At 55.2% G+C, this 9,599-nt stretch overlaps 1 protein-coding gene across 1 annotated transcript; it reads left to right on the forward strand.

The window, feature by feature from the left end:
• Positions 1-1,129: 1,129 nt before the first annotated feature.
• Positions 1,130-9,214, forward strand: TEX261 (testis expressed 261). Its single transcript, XM_046662191.1, has 6 exons — positions 1,130-1,305; positions 2,200-2,279; positions 3,443-3,596; positions 5,383-5,450; positions 6,186-6,288; positions 6,458-9,214. Exons 1-6 carry the CDS (start codon positions 1,236-1,238, stop codon positions 6,571-6,573), a joined length of 591 nt encoding a protein of 196 aa, XP_046518147.1. The 5' UTR covers positions 1,130-1,235; the 3' UTR covers positions 6,574-9,214.
• Positions 9,215-9,599: the final 385 nt, after the last annotated feature.

The raw sequence follows: 9,599 nt of genomic DNA on the forward strand, positions 1-9,599 counted from the left end.
ACTGTCTTCAGGGTTCATCCATGTGGTAGCAGGTGTCCGAATTTCACAGCTTTTTAAGGCTGAATAATGTTTCATTATGTATACGCCATATTTTGTTTATCCATTCATCTGTTGATGGACATTTGAGTTGTCTGCACCTTTTAACTATTGTGAATAGTGCTGCTATGATGTACAAATATCTGTTTGAGTCCCTGCTTTCAATACGTTTCGGTATATCCTCAGGAGTGGAATTTCTGGACCACATGATAATTCTATGTTTAAATTTTTGAGGAATGTGTATTTATTTTACGCATGAAGAGTAATTCTGAAGTGAGAAGCACACGACTGCCGTCGTACATACTTTATTTTCGCATGCCTGTCTCGGCCACTAGATGGAAGACTTCTTGACAAGAGCTGCCCTGCTTCTTGCGCTCCTTCAGCCCACTCTCCCAGAGGTGGAGCAAATGCACTCAGCGCCTTGCGTACCAGCACTGGGCGAGTTGCAGGCGATACAAAGATGCAGAATATACCCCCAGAGGAACTCAGCCCAGAGGGAGAATTAGGCTTGAGGATGACTGATCAAAGGCGTCCCAACTCCTGCCAGTGCCGCTCCCGAGAAGGATAACCTGAGTCAAGTACCCTTTCTTAGCCTCAACTTCCCCATCCATAAAGTGATCTCCATCAACGGGTCGATTTCCATCATGAACAGACCACCAACCCTTTTAGCACAGTGCCTGGCACACATCAGGCACTCAACAATTTTGTCTGTGTTACCAGAGGTAGCAAGGGAAAGCCCTGTACAGCTCTGTAGAGGCTTCTGGCGGGAGGGAGGTTGCGGGGGAGGGGTCAGGCGGCCCTCCCCTGCCCTGGACCCCCCTCCAGGCTGGGGCGGGAGCGCACAGGAGAGGCCGGAGGCTGCCTTCAGAGCCCCTGCACAGGCGCTGCGTCCCCGCCCCTCGGGACCGTGCTGCTTCCCCCAGGATGCGTCACCAACCGTCCCCTGCGTGCAGCCTCTGGAGCCTGGCGGTCGGCCGGCGAGCGCGCCGCCCGGGGCAGCAGCGGTTGGCCCTCCGCGCCGGCAGGCGGCGCTAGTCCGAACCCGGCCTGAGGCGGCGCTCGGGCCAGGCTCCTCTCGGCGGCGGCGCACGGCGGCCCGCGGGGCGGGGACGCGGCGGCGGTGCGGCGGGTCCGTGTCGCCGGAGCCCGAGCGCGCAGGCCCGTCCCGGCGGTCGCGGGGCGGGCGGGGCGCGGGCGCCATGTGGTTCATGTACGTGCTGAGCTGGCTGTCGCTCTTCATCCAAGTGGCCTTCATCACGCTGGCCGTCGGTGAGAGTGCGCGACCCCGGCCCACGCGGGCTCCCGCCCTGGCATCTGTGCTCGCCGGGGGTCTCATCACGAGGGCGCCGGAGCGACCCGGGAGACCCCTGCCCGGTGTTCCCGGCCTTCGAATCCCCCCTCCTGTCCCGCCCAGTCCTGCCCCTCTTGCTGACCCCAGCAGTCTAGCCTGACCGCGGGTCCTTCCAGGTGTCCCAAAGTCCACCCCAGCGGTGCCCGGTTGAGGCGGACTCAGGTGCTCCTTGCCCGCGGCCATCCTCGCGGGCCAACCTCGCCGACCTTTTACCCGACGCCTCCATCCCTTCGTACTTCCTGCTGTCTTTGACACGGTTCCCGCTTCTGGCTAGCTCCTACTCTTGATCTCAGCTGAGATCTCACCTTCTCCGGGAAGCCCTCCTTATGGGGTTTGATGGTCCAGCGGTGCCCTGTACTTTCCCTAAAGTCGCACTTGTCACACTCGGATCGTCTGACTCCCCTCCCTATTCCCCCGCCACCCCGCAAGCTGGGTCAGGGAAGGGACCTTGCCTGTCTTGTGGTACTTGTATTCTCAACCCTCAGCCCGGCACTGGCCCATACTAAGCGCCCTACAGATATTCATTGAATGAGTGAATGAAATTCCCCTTTATGGGCCGGAGGTTAACATGGTGCCCAGGCGTCAAATACAGGTTTCTGTTTACTTTTATGAAATCTCTCCTTAGTTGCCCTGACAAAATTCTACTTCTGCAGACTTGGGAGGGCCACACATGGGTTGTTTGGTTTGTTTCTTACCTTCTGGAGTCTGTGAAGGGTTGATGGGGACCCAACTGCAGAGAGAGGGATGACCAGGATGGTGGGAGTGACCCTGGCTAATGTTCTCCCTGCTTGTCCCTCTTGCGATCCCCGCAGCGGCCGGACTGTATTACCTGGCAGAACTGATAGAAGAATACACAGTGGCCACCAGCAGGATCATAAAATACATGATCTGGGTAAGTGGCAGCTTTCCCCAGGATTGCGCCTCACTCTTGCCCTGCCTCCAAAGGAGGAAATGAGGAGCCATCTCTCTCCGTGCTGTTTCCTGGAGGTACCACCCCACCTCTCTGCCATGGACCTTATCTTCTGGGTCTGCTCTCCTGGGGGCAGGTCTTTCCTGGCCGCTTTCCCCAAGTGGTATCACTTCACTGCAGATCCTGTTCTTGGTTCCTTAGGTGACAGCTGAGTGCACATTCTCTGTTGATAGGACCATGGCTTGGCCCTTGCTCGGCTGTCTTCCATTGTCTCTAGGCCCTGGTGCTGCTTACAGCATTTATAACTGAGAGGAACCTTTAGGACAGTTCTGAGCACTTGTTCATTGGCCTCTTTCTAATTGGATCATGTGACTTGTCTTAAGAGGGAGACAACTTCCCTGGCCCAGCCTTACCCTCCCCAGGTCTCATGGAAGGCTTCTCTTCCTGAAGACAGAATCCTTGCCGTGGATGTCAAGGCCACAGGAGTGCCTGCTGGTGGATAGGTTTCTGCCCACTGCAGGAAAGGCTGGGGGTGGGGGTAGGGGCACATTTGGACAGGAGGAGTCCAGTGCTTCTCAAGTCATGTGGTGTCAGCCACCTCTTCCATGCTGGCCTGGGCTGGGGAGTCAGTGGCAGAAACAAGACCGTAGCTCTCAGCTCTGGGTTCAGAGGCCTGGCTCATGGGTGTTGGTACAGGAATTAGACCTTCATTCAATCAACTGCTGTTTGTTAAGCAGTGACAACTATAAGTCCTTCAGAACAGTATTTTTCAGACTGCAGCTGTAATTCATTATTGGGCTGTGTAATTGATTCAGTAGGTCATGATTAGTGTTTTTTTTAAAAAAAATGGAATAGAAAAGACTAGAATTGAAATTTGAACTTTGATCTTATATATGTATGTGTTGGGGTTACAGTGTAAACTTTTTTGTACTATGGGTTGCTGTCTAAAAGCTTTGAGACATGGCATTAAAAGATGCTGCCCTTTGGGAGCTAAGAGACTAGTTGAGGAGGTCAGACCTGTGACTGGGAAACGAGGAGAGATTGAAGCATGAACCTAGTGTTGCCCTGAGTGGGCTGGGGGTTAGTGAGTCCAGGAAGGCTGCCTGGAAGAGGCTCCCTGCACTGTGTGCCTTTGGTTGTTTCAGTTCTCCACGGCGGTGCTGATTGGCCTCTATGTGTTTGAGCGCTTCCCCTCCGGCATGATTGGCGTGGGCCTCTTCACCAACCTCGTTTACTTTGGCCTCCTGCAGACCTTCCCCTTCATCATGCTGACCTCGCCGAACTTCATCCTGTCGTGCGGTGAGCGGGGCAGAGTTGGGGAGGCAGCTGAGGTGGCTGGAGGGGCCCAGCTCCATCCTGGGCACTGAAGGGGACATAGAGACAAGAGGCAAACCACTTAGGTCCCCCAGGAGCCCAGGCTGACTGGGGAGATGGCGTTCTCACACATCAGGAGCCGAGAGCCCACCTTGGCTCTAGTGACTGGAATTGGGTGGGGGTGGGGGCAGGCGGAGGCTCAGACAGAGAGGGCTTTCCCAGGGAGGTAAGTTTGCAGAGGGGTTTGGGAAGAGAGGAGGTGGGTTGGCTGAGTAGTTGTAGCCCCTAAGAAACCACTTGGCCAGGAAGAGCCCTTCCCTGGCAGGCGGGCAGCTCCCCATCCAGTCTCTGGCCCAATGTCATGATCAAGACAAGCATGGGCCCCGCTGCAGACAGCTGCTGCCTTGGGGTTGACGAACATATCTGGAGGCCTCTGGCCCTCCTGCCATGGTCCTGCCACCACTCTGACCCTGGGGAGGCATTTCCCCTCCCTGGGCCTTGGCTTCTCCATCTGTTCAGAGATGATGTTTGGGAGGCTCAGCTGGCCCATAGTAGGTGCTTAGAGATATTTATACTCGTGGAGAAGGTTCTGGAGAATATCTGGTTACCAGGATTGCCTTTTCTTCCATTAGTCATCACTGGTCATCTTAGCCTTTGGCTCAGGGTATCAGGTGGAATTGGGGTTTTTAAGAGCTACTTTTCTATTTTTGTGGCAGAACCTGGAAAGAGAATATTATCCACAAGGAGGGCGCAGTGTTAAAGCTAGGACTCGGCTCTGCCCTGAGGGCCTTGGTGTGAGTGCACCAAAGGATTTCTTCAGCTGGGGTTGGCGTGGGGAGCCCTTCCCTGGAGACCAGGCCCCTTCTGCATCTTCCCAGTGGGGAGAGCCCCCCAAAGCAGTGGGCTCCCCTGACCTGCCCGAGAGGGTTCTTCTGAAAGATCACCCTATCTTCCAGTGTCCCCTAGCACTAGAGTGTGGGTAGGCAGGAAGAGCTGCGGTCCCTGCCTTAGAAGGAGAGGCGAGAAAGGGGAACGGACGTGCCAGTTGGCTGTGAGGTATATGTGAGGGGTGTTCAGTTTGGGGGCAGCCTTCTTCTGGTGGCTGCCCTTCCCCTCACCATGGGAACAGGCAGGTGCCTGTCTCTGAGCAGCCAGTTCCCAGGATCTGCTTGCTCGCTCTCTCCCATAAATTCGGCTACACACTGAGGAGGCTGGTGTGGGTCCAGAACGTCCCAGTTCTGCCCAGTGTGCCTTACCCTGGGGCAGGACAAGGAAGGACTCCTCCCCCAGAATTCTGAGGCACCCTAAGACTGCACTCCAAAGTGTCTACAGGCTGTGCCCTTTCATTCCTGAGGGGGGTGAGCCTCCTTCCGCAAGGCAGCCACTCCCTCTGCCAGGTCTGCACACCCCTCTCCCCGCCCCCACATCGTCCAGGAGGGAGCGCTCTTCAGTACGCATGGCCACTGAAAACCGGGTCACTTGTCACGGTGCTTCGGATTCTGTAACACTGAAGTCTCTCTCTAACATTCAAAGAGCTTTCTTCTAGTTTTACTCATAAATGCCCTGTGCAGCAGGCAGGTGGGGCTCATTCTTTGAACAGACGAGAAGCCGAGTTCTGGAGAGTGGTTTGTGGGCCCAGAGCCATACTCTGAGTCAGGTGTAGAGTCGAGACTAAGACTCAGGGCTCCCAGCTCCCAGGGGCCTTTTGAGGGTTGAAGTCGAACTTGATGTTCTTCCCTCCGAACTGACGTCCTCTTCGTTCCCTCGACAGGGCTAGTGGTGGTGAATCATTACCTAGCATTTCAGTTTTTTGCGGAGGAATATTATCCTTTCTCAGAGGTAAGAAGCACTCAGTACATCAAGCTCTTAACAGGGTGGGGAGCACAGGGGACTTGCATAATTTGCTCGTTGAACTCAGCTATGGTTTGAAACTGAGTGTTTTCAGGGATAACATGTTTCAAAAACACACAGTATAGGCGATTTTAGAGAGCAGTGTGGACGAGCAGCAGGGATCCCTTTGGCTGAGGTGGAGAGGACACTGCTCCCCACAGTGAGTCCTTTGGGTTTCCCCGGGTCCCAGCCTAACACCCTGAGGTCAGGACATGGCCCCAGGGTGGTCTTGTCTGATGCAGACCTCGAGGGCTGGGGTAAGCTGCAGCCTTGAACCCCAGCTCTTCCCAGTGGCCTACCAGGGTTCTCTCCTCTCCACACCCTGCTGCTCCAGTTTGAAGCTCTGGGGAAGAACAGGTCACTTCTTTGGGGAGTATGGGTCGGTCATGGTTTTGCCTTCGATCTATCTCCTTCACTTCAGAGGAGTTTCTTGTCCTGGTGACCTAGATTTGGGGATTGTGGCCACACTCGGTCATCTTCAGCCACTGAGATGACCTTTCCCCACTGAGTTATCTCCATGTCTGAGGATGTCCTATCTCTGCTTCCTGGGCCCTGGCTCCCTTCAGAGGTCAGGTGTGCGGTCTTCTGTGCACCCTTGACCACCTCTCTGAGGTGCCCAGTGACCAGGCCCAGCCCACTCTTGGCACCTCCAGGGGCACCCTCTTCTCTGTCTGTCGTTGCCAGGTCCTGGCCTATTTCACTTTCTGTCTGTGGATAATCCCGTTTGCATTCTTTGTGTCACTGTCGGCTGGGGAGAACGTCCTGCCCTCCACCATGCAGCCAGGAGGTGAGAAGGGGTTTGTGAGGGATCCTGGTGGGAGGATGCCAGCAAGGCCTGAGTTGGCTCGGGGAGCCAGAGCCCAGCCTTGTGGTGAAGACACTTGGGCTCCAGGTGGGGAGAGCTGTGTTCACAGTCAGACACGCACACACTCATCTCCCTGCCTGTGTCTCTACAGATGACGTGGTCTCCAATTACTTCACCAAAGGCAAGCGGGGCAAACGCTTAGGGATCCTGGTTGTCTTCTCTTTCATCAAAGAGGCCATTCTACCCAGTCGTCAGAAGATATACTGACCCCCTGGGGGAGGGGATGCAGGGGCAAGATCAGGAGAGTCAGGCCCTGGGCCTCTGCACTAGGTCAGGGCTGGGAGCCTGGGAGGCACCTTCCCCCAGCCCTGGCCCTACTTCCCTCAACTCTCCCTGAAGCCCCCATGCCCACCTTCCTCAGGAGGCTCAGCTTGGCTCAGTTCTGATGCTGCTAGAGGCTGTGACCTCAGAGGGCACCAGGGAGGGTGGCAGAGCCTGCTTAGCAGGAGGCTGTGGTCCACCTGGTTGTGTGACAGCTGAGCTCCCTATGGCCCTCCTTGCCCACTTCCATGGTGGGTCTCGAGGTTCTGGCTCAGCCGGGATAGCCAGGGCAGGAGCTGTGAAGCTGGAGAGCAGACAGTGATAAGTTCTCTGGGCAGACGGCCATGGGGAGGGGCCGTGGCTTGGCACTTCCAAGAAAAATAGTTTTTGCTGTTGAACTGTGATTTCTGTCCAAGTGCTGATTCCCATTTGAATAAAGATTCTAGGTGGCACTGTTTGCCTTAATGCCCTGAAAGTTCATCTTCCTTTCTCCCTGCTCATCTCCTGCCCTGGACTGGCCTTTCTGCTCCAGCGGCTCCTTTTCTGGGTTTGGGTTCTGCCCTTCCGAAGGGACAGAGATGAACAGCTGAGTCTGGTCCAGGGGTGGGGCTGGGGGTGGAGGCCGCCTGTCTTATACCTCTCCCTCTTCTTCCATCTCTTCTTTCCCCAAGGCTCTGTGACTGTCAAGCTTGGGGCAGAGAGGGGACAGTTTGGGACTGGGTTAGATTTTCAGAAGAACATCTACAGTATCCTATTTATAAGTTTTCCCCTGAGGAAAAAGCAGTGGTTTCTGGCTGAGTTCTATCTCAGGCTCAAGGAGAAACAAAATAAAATAAAAATGGCTTCCAGGCAGCCTGGGCTACAGCCTGTTTTGTAGGAAACAGGACTGGCAGGAGGAGCTGTTTGTCACTCGAAGAGCACACAGGGCTGGCCCTGTCTCCTGTGTGCTCTTGGCTCCTCGAGGGATGACTCAGTCTTCCAAGAAGCCTGGCCAGGTCGCAGCACAGACCAGCATGGTTGACCTTGCACCCCAACTCCAGTGCCTTGCAAGTACTCAACAGTGTAGACTGGAATGCAGTCCCCAGGAGAGCCATTACTGGCCATGTCCTACACCTCAAAGCGAGACTGGCAGGTGCAGAGATGGACTGCACTCATGTGGTACCTTTAAGCCACTGGGAGGACCCCCGTGCTTGAAAATCTTTGCTTCCTGCCTCAGGTCCCACCATAGCCCTTCATTTCCTTGGCTTTAGCATTTCCCATCCTCTTAAAAATAGTAGCCTTCCCTTTCCCTGGGAGGAGCCACACATTTTCACCTTCTCTCTGTGGGAATGAGATTGCCAGGCCCTTTCATCCTATGCAGACAAGGGAGGACAGGGTAGAGGACACTGGGGGCCAGCAGCTGGCCCTGCTCTACCTTGCTGTCCACATCTTTGATCCTTGCCCCAACAATGTGGCTTCGCCCCCTCCCTTCACTCCACTGCCATGCTCTCCCAGGGGTTGCCGGTGGCCTTGTGCTAAATCCAGCAGGCCCTTTTGCTCTCCTCCTGGATCTCTGCAGCACCGGACAGGGCTGATTCCCCCCAGCCTCTTGAATCGCAGGTCCCTGGCACTTCTGTAGCTGGTTCTCCTCCTACCTCTCTGGCTGCTCCTTTGAGTGTCCTGTGCCGGCTTCTCCACTCACCCCATGCACAGTGGGGTTTCTCAGGGTTCTGTCGTGGGCTCCCTGGAGGAGCTCATCCATGCTGATGGCTTCAAGGACTCTGCCGAGGAATTGAGTTGACCTCCAGCCCCAGCATCTCTCCTGGTCTTGTGAACCACAGTTCTGCTGCCTTTGGATGCACAGACAACTCTCCTGGTCCAGATGACACGTGTTGCTGTCCTCTGCAAACCTGCCTTTTTTGGGTACCTGACGTGGCCCCAAGATCACTCAGGAGCCAGATCAGAAACCTGCTTTCTATCCCTGCTTTCTCTTTTTGCCTGCAACATCCAATCTCTCAAAACTGTCAAGTTTACCTTCTTGACATCTCTTAATTTGAACCACTCCCACTGCCATCAACTTTCACGTGGATTATTGTGACAGCTTCCTGCTTCTCTAACCCACCGCCAGAGTTGTCTTTTTCTAAAATGCATAGTTGATCAAGGCACTCCCTGGCCTACAACCTTCCACGGCTCCCCACTGCCCTCAGAATAAAGTCCAGACCCCTTAGCATGGCTCGTGAGACTCTTGTGTCCTGGTTCCTGCTCGCCTCTCTGACCTCATCACTTGCCACCTTGCACTCTGGGTCCCAGCCTCCTCTATCCAGAGATGCCATTCTGATTCCCCTTTCTTCTGCTCTGAAGGTGCCTGGATACCTTCTCTGTCAATTCTCCACTTAGATTTCACTTCCTCCCAGGAGTTTTGAGTGTCCCCTCTCCCCCCAGCACGCCACACGGATCACCCTGGGCTTACTTGCCGGCTTACCTGTCTACCTCCCCACTAGACTGTAAGCTCCTTGAGGGCAGGGACTGTCCTTCAGTTTTTGTATCAGCTGTGCCTGGCTTGGTGCCTGGCACGTAGAAAGCACTAAATAAATGTTTGTTTAATGAATGGTTTATAGTGATGTGTATGGGGGAGAGCAGGGGATCCGGGATAGCTTCCTGGAGGAGGTACAAGTGCTGTCATAGTCTCAAACTGAAGCCGTAGGAGGCCCCTCCCCCAGATATGCCGCCTCTGCCTCCCTGAACTGCAGAAACCCCAGTGGCAGCTAGGAATGAAGGGTGGCAGCCCCAAGTGGCAGGGAAGCCCTTGGCAGCGTGACACATTAGCTGTTTCCCCTCCCATTCTGGATCTGGAGATGAAGAGTGAGGCTTAGAGCCTGCAGCAGGAAAGACTTAATCTGAACAAGAGGCCGAATTTCCCAGTGGTCCCTCATCCTAGAAGCCTTGTCCTTGGTGGGCTGTTGGGTTGGGGTGGGGGCCAAAGGGGACACCAA

Source organism: Equus quagga, chromosome 5 (assembly GCF_021613505.1).
Source record: "Equus quagga isolate Etosha38 chromosome 5, UCLA_HA_Equagga_1.0, whole genome shotgun sequence".
In the NCBI taxonomy this organism is placed as follows: Eukaryota; Metazoa; Chordata; class Mammalia; order Perissodactyla; family Equidae; genus Equus; species Equus quagga.